Source organism: Centroberyx gerrardi, chromosome 5 (genome assembly GCF_048128805.1).
Source record: "Centroberyx gerrardi isolate f3 chromosome 5, fCenGer3.hap1.cur.20231027, whole genome shotgun sequence".
Classification (NCBI taxonomy): domain Eukaryota; kingdom Metazoa; phylum Chordata; class Actinopteri; order Beryciformes; family Berycidae; genus Centroberyx; species Centroberyx gerrardi.
Window position 1 is genome coordinate 9,767,897 of NC_136001.1, and position 20,014 is coordinate 9,787,910.

General features: G+C 41.4%; 1 protein-coding gene across 1 annotated transcript in view; it reads right to left on the reverse strand.

The window, feature by feature from the left end:
• Window positions 1-1,440: 1,440 nt before the first annotated feature.
• The window catches only part of rnf123 (ring finger protein 123), a 148,242-nt gene continuing 129,668 nt past the window's right edge, over window positions 1,441-20,014 (reverse strand). Inside the window, exons 39-40 of the mRNA XM_078283673.1 lie at window positions 4,363-4,448; window positions 1,441-1,908 (exon numbers count right to left, since the gene is read on the reverse strand). Of these exons, the coding sequence (XP_078139799.1) occupies window positions 1,809-1,908; window positions 4,363-4,448 (186 nt within the window). The 3' untranslated portion in view covers window positions 1,441-1,808. The remainder of the gene's footprint in view (window positions 1,909-4,362; window positions 4,449-20,014) is intronic.

A 20,014-nucleotide genomic window follows, 5' to 3' on the forward strand; every position in this document is an offset into this window, starting at 1 on the left:
CTACCTGGTAGGCTAGAGAAGACACCTTAAGCTGTATCATCACACACACAGCCAATGATGCATTCCCACCTCTAACAATGTATAATAGTCTTTGTGTCTGCCCCAAGCCTCTATCGACAGTAAATGCCCAAAACTCAGAGACTGGACGATAAAACCATGAACTGGTAGGAGAAAAAGAAAAGAAAAGAAAATGTAATGATGCAAACAAATTCTGAATACAGGGACATAAAATAACTAAAATCAAATAAAAAGGGAAGAGGGAAAAACAAATGTGTGAATATCTAGGTTGGGTAGGTATGGGCACCATAAAATAAAATAAAATATCATCCAATAAAATAAATAAAAAACATTAATAGAAAATAATATAACATAAAATAAAATACAAAATATAATGAGGGAAAACCAAATGTGTGAATATCTAGGTTGGGTAGGTAGTGGAAAAATAAAAGAACCCCATCCCTGAATCTGAGGCTTGTACCTTCAGCTGCATGATGAGTCTCACAGACACTGTGTTTGTCTGCTGTGCATAACAGAAAGTAACTTATTACGTGAATGAAAGAAAAGTAGTGTTAAAGTCTTTGGTTATGTTGGACCTGTACATGATTGCAGATGGTAAGAATCTGGAAAATAAAAGCAGAAATACTCACAACATCAACATCAACATCAAAAAGAAAACTAACAGGAAAACGGGTGTGAATATTTTCAGTGTGTGGTGCATGGGCTATTTTTTTGACTTTTGACACACAAGTCAAAGAGGAGATAAATCAACCATTAAATCCCGATCCAGGTTCAGTTTTTTTTTTTTTTCAAATGTATTCAGTTACTTCTACTTTGTCCAGGTCTGGTTCATTCCCAGCAGACATGATAGAGTCTCTCCACCTCGTAGAATTACACATCAAAACCCTTCTTTTCAGAGCAACGTTTCACCTTACTCAACACACCCATTTACATGATTATAGTCTTACACATACATACACACACACACCCACGCATACACATTCATACAAACATTTTACACATTTATTTTTTATCACACATTACTTCTCAAGATAAGAAAGAAGAAGAAGAAGGTTCCCATACACACAAATCACTTATGCATCTGTTCTTGTATGATCGATGTATGGTTGATGTGATGTGTGTGTGTGTGTGTGCAGTAATGTTTCTCTTTATATGGACTTCTGACTCAGCAACCAGGAAGTAAGCAATTCTGCCACCTCTACCGTGCATGGTTCAAATTTCCAACTGTCATGACAACGCAGTCCATCTTAAAGTCAAACTCTGTATTCTCTAACTTTACTAGCCCATGGATAGCGCTTAGCTGTACTGACAAGTCAGAAATTAAGATGGTAACTTAATGGCAACCAAAAAAAATTTGGAAATTGGAAATTCCCAACCTGAACATCTGAGAAAAGGCGCGCGCACACATGCACATGCACACGCACACGCACACGCACACGCACACGCACACACACACACACACACACACACCTAACCTCTCAATTCTTTGGGTCAACCGATATGTGGTTTGATGTTCGGGGGATGTAAAGGGCTTGAGCAGGGCTGGGGTGTGTGTGTGTGTGTGTGTGTTTGTAGGTATCAGTTCTTTACACAGGCCTTCCTTTTCTATTTTTCCTTTATGATCTTTATGATTTATTTACTATATGTGTGTGTGTCCAAGTATGTGCCTGTACATGTGAGTTCTGTGCATGATAGTTTTGAGATGTATGCATGTTATATGTGTGTGGTTTGGTAGTGTGTGTGTGTGTGTGTGTGTGTGTGTGTGTGTGTGTTTGTCCCGTAGTAGTGTGTTAGGAGCCGGCCGGCTTGCTGTAGTCCTCGACCCCGGTGATGGTGGCCTTGCAGAAGAAACAGTCCTTGTTGTTCATCAGATGCTGGTTGATACAGGCTCTGTGGAGAGAGGAGGGAGAGGGATAAAAAATAATAATAATGATATAATCATGTGATACTTTATTGATCCTCTTTTCGCTTTCCCCTTTCTAGGAAGGTCAGAGGTCAGGGTCAGCTACAGGACAGGAGCTTCTTCAACCACTAGGCCACCCTGCTGTCCAGTGGAGTGAGGGAGGAAGGGATAGGGGGCTGTGAGAGAGGGACGAAAGGAGGGAGGGAGGGTGAGAAAGGGAAAAATGCAGAGAGACAAAGGACAGGAAAAGGGAAGCAATGAGTGACAGAGTAAGACCGAGGAAGTTCGGGAGAAGGAGAGAAGGGAGAGAGAAATTATAGACCGGGGGGGAAAAAAGCGAGGAGGACCACGGATGTGATTACAACCAGCTCAGGTCAGTGTGGTTTACTTAGACCACATGACAGGGCTTTCAATCAGCACCAGAATAATCCATACAACTGCTGAGTTGGCGCGTCAGCTAAGATAAATCAAGCGCACCTCAGGGATAACATGAAATATGTATTGAAATATGTATTTGACCAAGGTCTGCTCCCGCAGCGCTGGAAAGGTTTTGGCCACGATCAGCAATATCAAACAGCTGACTCATACGATAACGCACACACACACACACACACACACACGCACACACATGCACACACATGCACACACATGCACACACACACACACACACACACACACACACAGATACAGATATTTATAAACAGTAAAAAACTATTTAATTTACTGTATTAAACTATGAGATGTGTGTTTTTATGTGTGTGGCACTGTTTCAAGGACTTTTCTTCTTCTCTTCTTTCTTTTGACAAAGAAACTCAAGGATTCCTACAGCCATCCATCCATCCATCCATCCATCCATCCAGCCGTCTGTCAGTCTGTTGTTTGGATCGATGAGGCCACTGGAGGACTGAAGCGCGGCGCTCTGAGGCTCAAGGTAGCAGCGTTCAGGGAGTGTGTGATGATGTATAATGTGTAATAGGAAATCCTTCGACTGCCCCCCCCCCCCCATCCCCCCATTATCTATACCATTTGCTGTCTTAAAATCAGTACTAGTACTAAAAAGTTTTTTTTTTTTTTTAATTGATCAACTTTCCTTCTTTTTTCCTCTCTTCCCTCCTCATCACTCCCCTATACACCCCCCCACCCCTTTTTTTTTTCTTCTCGATTTTAGTTGTTATTTGATCTTATTGTTTGTCACTCTCTGTAAGTCACTGCCTGTCAATTTTATATGGTGTGTTATGTTGTTCGTCCTGTACAAAAGTATATCTCTATGTCTTTCTTTGTGAAGCAAATATAAAAAAATAAAATAAAAAAATTGTACAGTGCTGATTCTCGATACTAAGTCATCAGACAAATCTGCTCTCTGGATGCTTAGAGGTGCCATCTCAGCAGGAATCCTTCAGCCAGGCAAGCTGACTGATTAGACATCCTCCATTTCACAACACGTGCACCAGAGTGGCGTAGTGAGCAGGGAGACTGTCCTTTGATCGGAGGACACTTGTTCAAGCCCCCGTGACAGGAAGCATCTGTCCTGCTGAAGTGTCCTTGAGCAATTTCACTGAATCCCTACCAGCTTCTACGACACTGTTCTGTAGCCGACCGTGACCTCTGACCTCCCTGTGGAGGGGGGGAGTTGTGAAAAAAGAATTTCCTTACAGGGATGAATAAAGAATTGTACTGGATCGTAAAAGCTTGAAGTAACAAAGCAAAAGAGAACAGATTCCCAATGAAAACCTTGTCAAGGGCTTTGATACTACCGATGAACAACTTAGAACGTCTTCAAAGTTGTATCTGAGGAACAACGTTTATTGGGGATGAATTTCATTTTGTACAAGGTATAGTGACCTGAGGAATTCTTTATTTGAAAAAATGCAAGAGAAAGATTCTGATTTGTTCTGGTCCTGTGAAGGTAATATGTTAAAATGGCTTTTCAAAGAAGAAGTTTTTATTTTGGCTAAATTTCTAGAGAGAGCATGGAAAAGAAGACAAAGTATTTTGTACCCTTAAGTTTGTGTAAATATTGTAATCATATGGATACAGAACATGGTTTGTTGACTGTACGGGTCGCCATGTTGGACGTATGTATGTGATGCACTGTAGTACATCACGTACTGTAGTCTCTTGCAAGCCCATATGGGATGGGCACGTAACTGGTACAACATAATATTTACCGAAACTACTACTTTTGTGAGACTGAAAGATGAAAGGTTTGATTGCGGCAACAGCCATATGAACCTAAATAACTGGCCAACACTTTCTCCATATTTTCCAGGGTTAAATTCTCTGAATGGGGCAGTAGAAGAATGGCGGTGATGAGGTGTGTAAGGTGGAAGAAATTATGTGTGAGCGTATGTGTTGCATTTGTATGTTCTCTTTGCTGGTGGATGTATGTGTGTGTGTGTGTGTGTGTGTGTGTGTGTGTGTGTGTGTGTGTGTTGACTCACTTGCAGGACTTGTGGGAGCAGGGCTTGAAGATGGCAGAGATGGAGTGAGCGTAGCAGATGGGGCAGAGGTCTTCCTCGCTGGTCGGCTGGAAGGAAAGAGACAAAAAGCCGCGTTACCTCTGCAGTCCTTCATCGTTTTGTTAAACTGTCATGACGTTAGCCTTATGAACCATTACATATTTGGCTAATGCCACTGACAGCAGATTTGAAAATGGTAAGAACTCCTTCCTTTGTAATGCTAACAGGCATAAAAAGAGACATGGTAGCAGTGGTAGTGAATATCTCTACCCTGCAATTACCTGGAATATTATTGACAGCTGAGTGTCCTATTAGCGACACCTCTATGTGTGAGTGTGTCTATAGTCCCAGTGCATTCTGGGACCTGAGAGCTTACACGTTAAAGGATAAGGCCGGTGTTTTTTAATGCATTGCTTACCGTCAACAAATCCTATGAAAATAACAAAATCAGCAATGATTTTGTTTTGCCAACGAGTCTCGTCCATGTAGCCGGTGCCCAATGCAGCCATGTCCCAGCAGCCATAGAACTCCATTGTATTAAAAAAACGATTAAAAACACGTCACAGAGCCATGCTGTTGCTCTGGGCTTTTTCCTCCAACAACTTAATACGCCGGCTGTAAACACGTTTGCGATCTCAGGAAAGTAGTTCCGTAGCACCGAAAATAGTCCCCGGCATAATGAAGAATTTGTTCCCATTTGAATTTGATTTGGTAATAACTACAATAGCCTGACTTTTCATGGTAACAGTTAGCGATTTTTAAAATTGAAACTATGTCTTTGTGAGCTGTATTTAAAGGTTTTTAGCTTACAATTGGAGCCAGTGACTTCCGGGTTGAAGGCTAAAAACGGTAGGTGGGAAGTCAGAAAGTAACGGGAGTAGAGCAAACGCATTGTTGATTTTGTTATTTTCATAGGATTTGTTGACAGTAAGCAATGCATTAAAAAACACCAGCCTTATCCTTTAAGGTCCCTATGGCAACTCATCGCCACATCACACCCCATTTTTCACACTCACTCACTCACTCACTCACTGTTCTTATGGACCTTTCATCGCTTCTGTTCACTTTGTACATTTTGACTTTGCAGCTTCATTTTTTCCATTTTCTTCCACTCAGACTTTCCTCTCTCCTCTCTCACTCCACTCCTCCATTTATTAGCTAGATTCATTCTCCCTCTTTTTTAATATCCGTCTATCCGTGATCTACTCTCAGAAACCAGAGTCCTGTCGTCTCCTCTCGGCACCTTCATCTGTTTCCCCCTTACTCCCTCCCTTATTTTTCTCTTCTCCTCTAATCTCACACTTCTCTACTTTTCCTCCTGCTTCTCTCCTTCCCTTCTCTCCTTTCTCTCTCTCTCTGCCTTAACCACACAGCATGCTGTCGCCAACCTATCAACACCTGTATCTTCCATCTTCCACCTCCCTCCTCCTCCTCTTCTTGTCTTCTCCTTCAATCCCCCTTTCTTCTACCTCCATACCACTTCTCCTCCTGTCACTTCCTCTCTCCCTCTGCCACATTTCAACTTTACTGGGGACACAGTGTGCTAGCTGTCAAGCTATTGCAGAGCTGGAACTTCAAATCTGCACACCGGGAAAAAAAAAAAAAAAAAAAAAAGGAAGATGACAAGCTTAACAACTGATAAAGTTTTATATTCCAACTTACTGAGTCTAGTTTAACATGTTATAAGTGAAATGATCTTACTGTCCTGGCTGGCCAGTCTGCTGGTTTCAATAAATGTTATTAGTGCTTAGCTAAATCATCTGTATGTAGATGTAACAGGTGTTATTATTTTTTATTTATTTTATTTATATTTTATTATTATCCTTACTTACCTATGTTTTCTTTCATTCTTTCGTTTTAATGTCATTTTATGAGTTGATAATTTTTACCTGACAAATTATGTATTTTGTGTGTTTTACATGAAGCACAACTGAATTTGCCTTTAGTACAATGTAAAACATCTTAAAATCCTAGTTATCATTTCAAGACATTTCTCGTTTCATGAGGCTTGAAACCAGCACAATTATCTGCCAATACAGTAAGAATTCTTGAAATAAGTTTTACAATTCTAGATACAAGATAAACATCTCACTACTTTTTTGCAGCGTACCTTTCCCACCCTTCCTCCTCCTCCCTTCCCCTCTTGTCTCCTCTCCTTCCTGAGAGTTCATTGTTAAGTTTTTCTTCAGGGCATTTCATCAGCTGTACCCACACCACCTCCTCCTCTCCTCCACCCCCTTTTCTCCTTTCGTCTGCCTCTATCTTTTCATTTGCACTTAGAGGGAACACTGGTTCTCCTGGCTAAGAGGCAACACTGACCCATGCCACCTCGTCCTCTCCTTCACCCCTTTTCCTCCTTTCTTCTGCCTCTACCTTTTCTTTTGCACCCTCCCCTCTGGCCTCTTCTCCTCCTCAAGAGTTCATTGTTTAGTTTGTCTTTCTGTCATGTCATTAGCCGCACCCTCTGCTCGACCTTTTCCACTCACCTTTCTCTATCAATTCTCATTTCTTTTCTCCTTTTTCCTCCTCTCATCCTCTGCCTTGAGAATCCAATGTTTAGTTCTTTCCCTTTTTCTCCTTTCAGTTGCTTTTCCACCCTTTCCTTCTGTGTTCAGTATTCATTTTTCTCCTGTTGTCAGCAGCTGCACCTTTGCCACCTCCTCCTCTACTTCCTCTCTGTCAGCCTTCCTTTCCTCTGCCTCCATCTGCTCTTTTGCACCCTCATTTCACATTGACACCATAGGCATTTAGCTGACACCCTTAGCCAGAGCGACTTACAGCGTGTGAGCGGGTAATGGCTCGGTGTCGTGCGAAAGGACACTTTGACAAGAGACATGGCTGGTGATGGACACATTGGCTGGTGCGGGGAACAAAACTGTGATGTTAAGTTTTACAGAATGGACTGTGCCTGGGCTGTACCTTTGTCAGAGTTGGATGAAATTATACTTTTAAGTATTTTTTAGTGCTTGTTTTAAGCTGCTTAGGCAAACAGACGGGTGTGGTTCGCCACACAGGACGATAAAATGAGATCCATAGAGTAGAAAATCCAAAAACTATTTGAATGTAAATTTAGTATACATTCAACCTTATTCATCGACATTATCTGAATTGTCCTGGATGTGGTTAACTCCACCCATCTACTGCAGCACTCCCAGCAGGTTAAAACAAACATGAACTAATTGCAAATACTTTAATCCCCCTCTTTTGTCTACAAATCCCTTTCTCCATCTCTTGTGTCTTCCACCATCAGTTTGCCTTAACCATGAACACTGCCCACTTGCTATCACACACCTGAACCCCAACTTCCCATCTCTTCTCCTCTCCTCTATCCTCCAGTCTATCTGTTCTCCTGAGGTCTCAGTGTGCAGCTATCAACTCCTCTCCCACCTGCTCCTCACCACTGCCACTTTTCTCCTTCAAACTCACTTACTTCTGCCTGAATTGGCCCCCTCCTCCTCCTTTCCTTCTCCACCTGCCAACTGATGCCTGGACCCCCGTCTCTTCTCCTCCACTGCTTTCCTCATTTCTCACTTCTTAATCTCTTCTTCTTTCTGCCCTCATTTGAAAGCACTGCCCCCGCATTTTTATTTTACCTTTCCCTCCCCCTGCCCCCTCTTCTCAGCTTCATCCCTGGTTCTTTCTGCTCTCCTCCTGAGGTCTCAGTGTGCAGCTGTCATTTTGCCCCTGCTTGATCCCTGCCCACCTCTGCCAGACACCACAATTAAGTTGCTATACTTAGACCATTAGTAGGTCACAAAATTATACATGCAAAACCAGTGCACATACGGTGCCTTCAGAAAGTATTCAACCCTCTTGACATTTTCCGCATTTTGTGGTGCCCTTGCCTGATTTAAAAACGGATTAGACTGAGATTTATATAACATTGTATAACAAAATTCACAAAAAATTCCCTTTTTTGTAAAACTGAAATACAGAAATATTTCATTAAAATAAGTATTCAACCTCCTGGGTCAATGCTTTGTAGAAGCACCAATTACAGCTTCAGGTCTTCTTGGATACGTCTGTATCAGTTTGGCACATCAGGATTTGGGGATTTTCTCTCATTCTTCCTTGCAGATTTGCTCAAGCTCGGTCACATTCAGATGGGGAGAAGCTATCTTCAAGTCAGATTTCCAGTGGGATTCAAGTCTGGGCTTTGGCTGGGCCACTCAATGACTTTCACATCAAGTGTTGATTTGGTTGTATGCTTGGTGTTATTGTCTTCCCAATCTAAGGTCTTTGGCACTCTGAAGCAGGCTCTCCTCAAGAATTTGCCTGTATTTGTCTCCATTCATTATTCCCTCTATCTTTACCGTCTTCCTGTGAAGTCTGAGGTCTGAAGTCTCCCTGTTCCTGCCACTTAAAAGCCCTCTCACAGCATGGAGCTGCTCTCACCACCATGCTTCACGGTAGGGATGGTATTAGATAGGTAATATCTTAACAACGCTGTGTGACTTCTACCAAGCCTGACTTGTACCAGTCAGGCTTGGTAGAAGTAAATTTTTTATGAAACAGGACATTTGAGAACAATCGAATGAAAAAGGCAACATGTTGAGAATCATGACTTATAAATAAAAGGTTTGGCCTATGAAAGCCCTCTGCTTCCTCATTTAAGTGATCTTGGGCAGTTCAGTCAACAGCAGTAAACGTAAGGTTAGAGAAATGGGTTTGTGACAGCAAGGTTAGCAATTTGAAACCCTAATTTAGCTGTGAAAATGGGTCTAAATAAAGCTTAAAAAAATTTGACACTGAGGACAAGTGTACATCTTTGAGAACTTCTTATTGTTTCCCTTGGCTCATGAAACCACAGTCCAGTCCAACTATTAGGAAAAAGTTATATGACTGAGCTGTGAATGCCAACTAATTTGTCACCAAGTTCAGGGTTTAATAAACCAGGCAATGGATGAGTCTCACCTTTTTTTGCATTCTATCCCCTTTTCAACCCTCTCTGTAACCCCCATATCTTCATATCCGTACTATTCATCCATTTTTTTCTCTTTTCCCTCCTTCCTCTCTTCCCACCAGAGACTTTCCTAATCCAGAAGTCAGAGTGAGGCCAAAGGGGGAGAGACAGTAACAGAACGGACGAGGGAGTGAGGGATGAAGAAAAAAAAAAAAGATTGAGAGACAGACTGCAGAAAGGGAGAAAGAGAGGATGGAAAGCACTGAGTCCTCTCAACTGATTTCATGGCCAGTGGAGATGAAAGCTGTCTTTTACCAGAAGTGCTGCTCACTGCTCTAGGCTTTCTTATTGGTATAAACACACACACACACACACACTGCAGAGAGAATAATCAAGCGAGAAGGAGTGCATTTCCCTCTGGTAAAATTGACAGTTGGACACTGTAAACGATAAGAAAAATATAAATGTCAGCCATCTCCTGATTATATATTTATCTTTCTCCATGTGCCATATTCTTTCCCATCTACCCACATACCAGGACTCGAGTAATGACTTTAGTCCAAATGTCAATTATTCTCAAGTCTTCAAGCAAAAGCTGTCATTCAGTGTGTTTTCCTTTTAGAAGATAGAGATCTGACGAAGTGTGTCTTCTACTGCACTTGCAACCCAATCATTCACTCTGTCTCTACGTCTCTCTCTTTCTCTCTTGGTTATGTATTTTTGTGGATGTATTACATTAAATTAATTACCATAAAAATGCAAGACGTAAACATGCTTATTTAAGCGTACAATAGAGGCTTTTCAAAACTCAACTCTCTCTCTCTCTCTCTTCCTTGACTTTCCCTCTGTCCCTCTCTTCCCTTCTTCTCCTCTTTATGTTTCTCTCGCATCTGTTCGCCCTTCCCCGCTCAAAGTCGCAGACTCCATGGGGTGCGATAGTGTTTCTGTTTGGGGTTCAGGCACAGGAGACAGAAACTTTAAACCTCTTTTCCTCCGCTTCTTTCTCTCTGCCCTTGCACCCTAAAACCTCTGTTTTGTGTCCTTAAAATGCTCAAACTTCTCCATTCCCGTAAATGGTAATTAAAACGCAGTCGGAAGTCGGCCGAAGCTTTGAGGGCCTCATTAACCTTTAAGTCGGGGGGGTTCCATAGCTTTGTTCAGGTCTATATCACTCTTCTACAGGCGAGTATGTGTGTGTGTGTGTGTGCGTGTGTGTGTGTGTGCCTGTGTGTTTGATATGCGGCTCCAGGACAGCCATGTCAAGTAGTGATAAGTGACCTTTGTGTGAGTCTGGGAGCCTGTGGGAATGTCTAAATGTGTGTGCGTGTGTGCGTGCAAGTGTGTGTACGCACTACTGTACTGTACATCAGAACCTCACTAGACCACCCCCTATGGCGGTGGCCGGTGCTGAGTCATAGACAAATTATAGACATTAGCAGCGAAAATGAGAGACTGAAGTAGAGGGAGAGAGAAAGATGGACACTGAAAAAAACCCTGAAAAAACCTGAAGAAAATTGCACTGAAAAAGTCAGTGTAATGCAAAGTAAATAAACAATTGGATGGAGAGGCACAGACATGGATAGATAGATAGATAGATATATAGATAGACAAAAACTATAAATAAAATGATTGATCAAGCCTACACTTTGCTGCGTCACACCCTTTCTCTTCACTTCATCTTCCAACTCTCTTGTTCAAGTACAAACATCGACTTTGTACTTGCAGGAACAGGCTGGCGGCGAGATAAATTGTGTTCCATGAGAGAGACAGACTGCGCCACAGTTTGCATCGGCAGCAATGTTCTCACTACTGGCAAATATATTAACTGGAGAGATGACTAAAGAGCAGCCGCAGCTGAGTTCAGAGAGACTGTCAAGTACAGGAATAAAATAAATATCACAACGCAATCTGTCACATGCAGCAGAGAAACACCAAGGGGGAGATGCACTAGGAGGTCAGTATGAGTGTGTGTGTGTGTGTGTGTGTGTATGCAACCTGTGCTCTGCTGTATGAGTAAGTGTGCATGTGCCTGTTTCTGTGTATGTGTGACAGCCTTTTTTTGTTTTTATGTGTATCTGTGTCTGTATCTATGTCAGTACATGTGCCTTGCCCCAGAGACTGCATATGTGTGTGTGTGTTCTTGTGCCAAAAACAGATTCCTGACGACAGATGCTCAGAGAGCAGGAGGGCCATCCTGAGGCAGGGGGTTATGTGATTGGTGTAGGGAGCCGCCAATCGACTGAATCCTGTAATACCAGGGCAATAAGGAAAATGTGTCTCCTCTCGGGTGAGCTGGATGATGCCAAAAATAAAGGCGTGTGATGGCCTGTGAAGGAGAGAAGGGCATCCACAGCATGGGTGAAATAAAGAACAAGAAAGAGACAAGATGACGTACAATGATGATGAAAAGAACGAGGGAGGAGAGAAAGAGAACAAACACAAATCATGCCAGGATTAATGAAAAGACAGAGGGTTAATTAAAAAAGATAAAGGGAAGCAATAGATAAAGGTAAAGAGGACAACTTATAGGGACACATCGCAGAATGGAGTAAATTGAGCATGACAAAGAGAAGAAGAAAAATCAAATGAGGAGAGAAGGAAAGCACATTACACTTTCTCTGGGTAATGTACAAAAAATGAGAGGAAGAGTGATTGAGACATGAATACCAGGTGTGAGAGAGAAAGGAGGAGGAACAGGAAAATGCTATCATTATGTGATGTAGGAACATAATTTGACAGAGAGGGAGAGACAAGAATACCTTTTGATGGCTAGAAGCATGGGATAACAGAAACAGAAAAGAGTTAAACATAGAGGGAACAAAGGTCAATGGATAGAACAAGCCAGACGAGGAATGAGATTGCAAACACTGGTTGGTTAAAGTGATGTTGAACTTTGGCAGTACCTTGGCTTGTGTAGCTTCCTGGCCATGATATAATCCCAAAATTGGTGATTCTCTGTTATCTGTTGCTCTGGGGCTCCAGTAGAGGCTATTGGAGAATTGGAATTGGAATTGGGCGAAAAACAGTGAGAGACTCGTTTTTTATATATTGGCAGAATCTGCTTTGTCAAAGACCTGTCTCCCACTTTTTTCGCCTATCTACAATTATTGGTAAACGTACTATTTTCTTCGTTCCATCGGCATAAGTTTCCTCCGATCGGATTTCGGTGTTACACCTGTTCATACTGAAAGGCTAATAAATATAAAGAAAGAGATTCACTTAAAAACAATTCAGCAGAATTACTAGTTTTTTTGAAGATATTGTCAGAATCTGCTTTGTCACATTCGTTTATGTGCTAGAAGTGTGATTTTGAGACCTGTTTCACCACACATTGGCAGTGAATGGAGAGAGAAAAAAACACAATTTTCCAATCCCCTCTAACGGAGCACCGGAGCAACAGATAACAGAGTATCGACGATTTTTTTTACATCATGGCCAGGAAGCTACACAACCCAAGGTGCTACCAAAGTTCAACATCACTTTAAGGAGAGACAAAAAGGATTGTATTAAAGGATGAAGAGACATTTTTGCAGGACTAACTTTTATTTATCAAGGGAAGTTTTTACATCCTGCTTTGATCCGAACAGTTACACACATGCATACCTGGGAGCTGCTCAGTACAGCCACTACCTTCCACTGCTGCAGCTCCACTCTAGCAGGCTGTGGTTAAGTGTCTTCTTGCCCAGGGACAGCTCAACAGCAGCTGTTCAGAAATGGTCACAGCTCTGGTTTTTGAACCTCTGGCTACTCTGTGTTTGCCGCCCCCTTGTAGGCACGTATATAAGCCAAGGTGTGACAAGTTCAAAGAAACAACAAATTGGTTTGCCTTGGATTTTTGATGTTTTGCCAAAGGGTGTCTCAGCACCAAAAAGGTTACGAATCACAGCCTTAGAGTCATTCATACTCCACTGACCTTATTATAATGGATCAGGTGGATAAATGACGTTCTATTAGTGTGGTGCTGTTGCCGTTTGTCCAAACAACACCAGTTTTCTCTGTACAGAAACACTAGGTGAACACTGTACTAAGAATGTGGAGACTCAATGATATACATTTAGGAGACCACATCTTTGTTTAATTTATTCATTATCCTGATTCAGCAAGGCAGCTTGTGTGCATCTCCTGTTAAACACTGTACTTAATGGTCCCATATTGTGGAAAGCAGGATTTCCCTTGCCACTTTGATTATAAAGGAGTTGGATGTGCTATCTAAACATGGTGAAAGTATCAAAACGCACGGTCGCCAACTAAACTTCCGTAACTTTGTGGCGTCACAAAGGTTCGCTCATTATCATTTTTGTAAGAAATAATAGACTAACAAAGTGTTTTTTTCAAAGCGGTTGACCGGTTGCCATTGTTTATTTACCGGAGAGTTTTCCCTACCTGTAGCTGCCGGGCTGTGGCGGCTCACGTTTCACGCATGAAACGATTAGCCAATCAGAACAGAGGGGTCGTTAATATTAATGAGCCTTAAAGACACAGAAACAGAAACAGCCTGTTCTTGGTAAGGCTCAGAGAGATGCTGGAAAATAAACATGTAAAAATGGATTGAGAGTGTTTTTGGTACATGACACCACACAAACAGCTTTGAATGGACCTCAAGACATAAAATAAAACACTGGAAAGTGTAGAATATGGGACCTTTAACAAATAAAATTTACACGGATCTAAGTGTGCAAAAGCATTTTTCCTGTCGGGCTGACATTTAGAAATGAACCTTGCTTCTAGTACTTTTCTTCAATGTGGATCACTAAAAAGGAAAAGACTCATCATGAAAAAAGAAATGGAATAGTTATTAACATGTCCTCTTTTATAGTTCAATACGCCTCACTCCACTTTATTCTCTATGAACACATGCTACCATTTCACGATCTGCAGCTCTGCTCTTTTAAGCCTACATTTACAGAGCCTAAGCAAAATATAATAATATGCCCTGTCTTTTGCAAATGGAGTTTGGATGTTGTGTGTGTGTGGAAGTGCAAGTGTGTGTGAGTGTGTGAACAGGTGCATGTGCATGAAGAGTTTGGAGTGTATGGGTGTGTGGAAGTGTGGCGGAGTGTGTGTGTGTGTGTGCTTGTGTGTGTGTGTGCGTGTTTGGAGTTATGTACTGTGGAGGCAGAGATATGAGTCAGGAAGGTTTAAAGCTTCTGCAGTAAAACACCCAGACAAATCATTCCGCTCCGCTCTGCCGATCGTATATTCTCCTAAAACGTCTCGTCTGCCCTGTCCGGTTGTAGATGTCAGTTTGAATGTGCTGAGTGGGCAGAGAGCAGGCGAGGGAGCTCACAAAGGTTGTACTTAAAATAAATATATATATATAAAAATTGAAAACACTTTAAAGGTGAAATCAAACTCACCAAAGAATACAGCAGATCTTCCTTTTTTTGTTTAATTCTACTACTTACATTCTACAGTATTCTTGTTTTCTTCTCAATTTTATTTGTAAGGATCACATGATTGGCAACGGCGTAACCGGATTGTTCCTTATCTAGCCTAGCAGCCGAGATTTGATTGGTTAATCACAAAAGGCCATAACTACAGGAAGGTCTATTTGTCTTCCTGGCCTTCTGCTGTCATCATCCCTGGCCATGACTAGCATTTTAATCCTGCAATCCATGAACTCAACAGCCTATAACCGAGTCTGTCACAATGCAGAGAAGAACACACTTAGGTAGAAATGAAACAGGATTGGTCGAATCCAGTGGTGTGTGAAGAAAGGATAAAGGCATAGAAATAGAAGGTGAACTCTTGGAAGAATTAGAGGAAAAAAGGGAAGGGATGAATTCCTGTAATCCGGAGTATGAAAGCATTTCAAAAAGGCATATTTCCTCCTTCCCCTCTCTCTTTTTCTCACATGTACACTTTCCCCTCTCTATTTTCAGATTGTTTTCTTCCTTCAAACCCTTTCATTCTCCCTCTTTCTCACCACCTTCCCCCTCTTCCCTCTATGGCAGGTAGTGTAATACATCTGTCCGTCCTTCTCACCCAGATACAACTCAGGTTTGGGTTCAGTTCAACTCTCCATTCAGCTTTGTGCTGCAAACACACCCCTGATACGTTACACACTACATACACACACACAAACACCTGCCACTTTTGAAAAACAGCACACACTGGGGAAGGCATGTCATTTGAGTGTGTGTGTGTGGCATAGACGGAGTGGTGCCCCCATTTTTGACATGGAGGGCCAAGGGACAAAATGTAATTTAACTTGGGTAGTGGGCTGGGATCCAAATAAACCCCCCAAAACCCACTGTGTTTTGACAACATCTCCAATACTAGTTTAGTCAGCGGCAGTTAGGGAATTGTGGTCAGGGCTTACTTCAAACCAAAATGGCAGCTTCTGAAGCAGTCAAAGAGCAGCTTTTGGCTCTGGCTGAAAATAAAGAACCATTTGGCATCCAAAGTATGGAAATCCATTTCATCACCAAGTTAGGAGTCTTAACTTAGCTAAAATAACAGAAGTGGCTAGTTATACATCGTCCTAATGTCACAGTATAATTATTTTTAATGATACAATTTAGTCTATTGTTGACTCAGTTTGGTTTATAAAATGCTGAGTGGGCCATTTCAAGCCAGCAGGGTCAGCCATCCCTTTAGCTATGATTGTTGGTACAATTTGGTCTCTGAAATGCTGCCTAGGTCATTTTAAGCCAGAGGGTCAGCCATCCTATTAACCTTTGGTTGTTGAGATTAATGGCAAGGTTGGAAATTTGTGGACAAGAAGTGTAAGACTAAAGGCCCTTACACACCGGGAAGTGTCAAGTTGATGTCTCTATGTACTTCAATGGGAGACTGATTGACCATGTCAAACTTTTGTGGCTGGCCGCTGGTCATTGGCCAATCAGATAGAAGAGGGCAGAGATCAGTGGTGTAGCAATGGCATAAAAAGTTAGCACAACTTTTCATAACTTTAACATTAAAAAAAACAAAAAAACAAAAACCTAAGAATATGTAGGCCACAATCAATCAGGTCAAGCAAATCAGTACTGCAACTTTAAACATTTCCTAAACGCTTTGCTAGAGAAACACAAAATATTTGCTCCATTGAAAGGTGGAACTAAAATTAGACTCCTGTTTCTTGGGATTACGGTGAGCTCTGTACAAGATCAGCAGCAGCCACAGTGGTTGCTGCTTCCCGGTGTGTAAAGGCCTTCAGGTCCAGATTTACTAAAACCTTTAGTGGGTAACAAAATGCTCAGAGTCAAGTTTTGCACATGCTAAATGTTTTGCACATGCTAAATGTTTTAGCACCCATGAAAGGTTTTAGTAAATCAGGACCTAAGTGTCGGCAGGGTGTCAGGGAGGTGTAGGTGTGTAGATGAGACGAGGTCTGATCAGTACTGAGACCAGCTGTGTGGAAAAGGGGCTGTTACTGGAGTGTCAGAATTTACTGTTGAGCTATTCTGGAGTTGTCATGGGCCCAATTCAATGAAACATCTTTGATGGGAGGTACTGACTTCATAATGACACACCTGTTCTCTCCCACTTCTCTTGCCTCTAACATCCAAGATGAGTTTATATATTAGCACTCTCCGTAAATAGTACAAGGGTCTGATTTCTAGACACACAGAGAGGACCTGTGAAGTCTCTCTTCATCTTGCATACTGTACAAAATGAAATTTACTGCTGTTGTATGAAACCTGCATGACCACAAAAAGTCAAGCATTCAAGAATTAGAAAAAAACAAAAAACAACTGATGTTAAATTATATCACATGATTCAAATCTTGGTTCATGGTTTTAAGCATGTGGAGAGGATTGCCCATGTTCACAAAGATTAAATGAGCAATCCTATGCCAGAGGAATTTCACACGTGATTTTTTAAATTCAGTTTAATTTGCCTGTATGGTAATAGCAAGTTAGAGACAACTGCAAATGATAATTTTGTTCCATTCCACAAGGATTATAAGCAGCCCAAGCAGTTATACATTTTTAAAACAGCTGGATTTATGACTGCAAGACCGTAGCCTAACACCACTTCAGTTTTAAGTATGTGGAGAATATCATAAGTATTGAATTAAATTAAAGTACCTTTCAGGCACATCAAGAAAGGGGGTGTGACTTTTCTATTTCTAAACTCAAACACTTCAAGCTCTTGTTGGTCCTTGTGCAAAACTTTGACACACACACACACACACACACACACACACGTAGTAGTACAATTATGAAGGGTCACCTGGAACTGCAGAACCAAGACTAACTTTCTTTCATGTTCCTTGGTCCCAGACACGAAGAAAAATATTGTTTCTGAGGAGAGTAATTGCTGTTCTCCCTGCAGCAAAAGTTCTTTCTCTCTCTTTATGTATGAACAAAAATGTATATGTGTGTGTGTGTGTGAGTAAGAGAGAGAGAGAGAGCGCGAAGGAGGGAGAGAGACAGAGAAAGAGCAAGAAAGTGCAGAAAAGAGTGACAACCCATTTTACTTTGCTCAAAGACATACAGTAGAGTGAGGTGAGGTGCAGCGAGAGCTATAGAGAGATAGATATATATATATATATAGAGAGAGAGATAGAGAGAGAGAGAGAAAGAGAGAGAGACAGAGAGAGAGCAGTAGCTAGAGAGCGGTAGAGAGGAGGTGAGGAGGAGGGAGAGTTAGGTAACGGGCGTATTAGCAGGAGGTGTTCTTGCACCGAACTGTTAGTTCAAAGGCCTTTTCCAGGTGTCGTGCTTTGATTGGGAGGTGATGGGACCTGTATTTCCCCCCTAAGGTGAAAATAAGAGCTGACCCTTCACTAACAGACTTCTGTCTGTGGCAGAGGGCAGGCTAATGACCAGCGAGACCACTGGCATACAGTGAAACAAGCTCGCAGGCAGTGTGGTCTGCTGAGCATGTAACTGGACAATTTCATTAAAGGCAGCTCATAACTAACTAACTAACTAACTAGCAGAATAACCGATTAACTAACTAACTAAAAGAAAATGATTAATTTTAGGCAAACATTCCTTCATTCCATCAATGTACAATGAAACAAGCAAATGAACAAAAAAAAAAAGCAAAAAGAATGTTTGGCTATGGAGAAAGTGACATTCACATCAAAGGAAAGCCAAAGTTTTTGAAATTTATACAATTTATGGATAATAGCTCATTGAGAACAATTATGTGTACCTGATGCTGAAAATGCACATGTACTGTAACACAGCTTTATAATAACCATTAATTAATGCATACTCAAAATACTCAACCTAGAACTCAGTTTCTTTTTTACTTTTTATGTATTTAATCATATTTTTTTTTCTTTTTTCATACTTGTTTCCTTTCTTCACATGCTTATTCTATTATGTTGTTTAGTTTTGACAATTTAAAGTCCCCATGAAATAAACTCCCAGTACTTTACTTCCTGGAAAACAGAGTGTCTTTAATGGTGACCTCATGCTGCACCAGTAGGTGTGAATATAAATTCCAACCAATAAAACCATCACAGATTTTTGAACAATCCTCCGCCCCTTCGATGAAATAAAACTGCCTTTCTCTCCCTGACTGATATTCTATTGGTTTAGACTTTTCAATGATCCCTCACTGCGTTATGTCCCGCCCCAACATCCTGTTTCAACAGGAAATACATCAAATCAAGGAAGTAAAGATGCTACTGATGAGTAAATTACAACAATTATATAACAGATAACCAGCAACTATATACTGCAAACAAGAGAAACAATTCTGCAAATTATGTTCCTATGATTTTTAGGGACCATAACTTTGAATATACCCAATATTTTAAGATATATTTGAACATCAACTCATATCAAAGCCTTATTTTTGCATAATTGTTGAATGAAATGGATCTGATGGAACATGGTGTTCAAACAGCAGCAGGGAGCGCACAGCTATAATGCCCAGCAGATTAAACAAAAAGGTCAACACATTGCTAGTAATCAGATGCCGGTTTGCTGCTCCTGCCTCTTTCACAAACACATACAAACACACTCTCTTGTTCAAACACAGACACACACACACACCACACACTGTCTCTTCTCCTCTTTATCCGATGTGCTCTATTTCTCTCTTTTCTTTCACCCCCTCCCCTCTATTTAGAAGAAAATCATTGGAGCTTTAAAGCCTGGCACTGTGGATGTGGTTGCCTAGACATCCCAAGCTGTTGTCTTGGCAAACATAAGCAAACGCAGTGTAGGCCTACGTGTGTGTGAGTGTACATGTCCGACAGTGTGTATGTGTGTGTGCATGCGTGCGTGAGTGTAAATACTATATATAGTATGTGTGTATATATGTATGTAATAATGTGCATAATTGTGTGCATGTACATTTGTGAATCTGCAGGTGTACAACTCTGCGTTCATGAATCTCTGGCATGTGTACTTCGTGTATGTGTGTGTGTGTGTGTGTGTGTACGTGCACAAATTTTAATTGTCTATGGAAAAATCCCCACAAACGAGCAATCAGACACCAGCGCCTAAGCAACCTGACAGGTTTTCAAACAGGCTAATGATTTAATAACACAGTGGTAGTTGAAGGGGGCAGCCGCACAGGAATCAGTCCCTTATCTGGAGACAGGCACCGGGAATGCATCCTCTCTCTCTCTGCTGCTCTCTCATCTATCTATCCCTCTTTTTCTTTTACTCCTTCTCTCCTTTCATTCACTCTTTCCTCATTTCTCACTTACTTCTTCCCTCATTTTCTCTCCCTTTCCTTGTCTCTCTCTCTCTCCCTCTCGTTCTCTTTCTTGAGGCCAGAATGGAGAAAATGAGCTTGGCTTTGAATTCCTGACCAAGG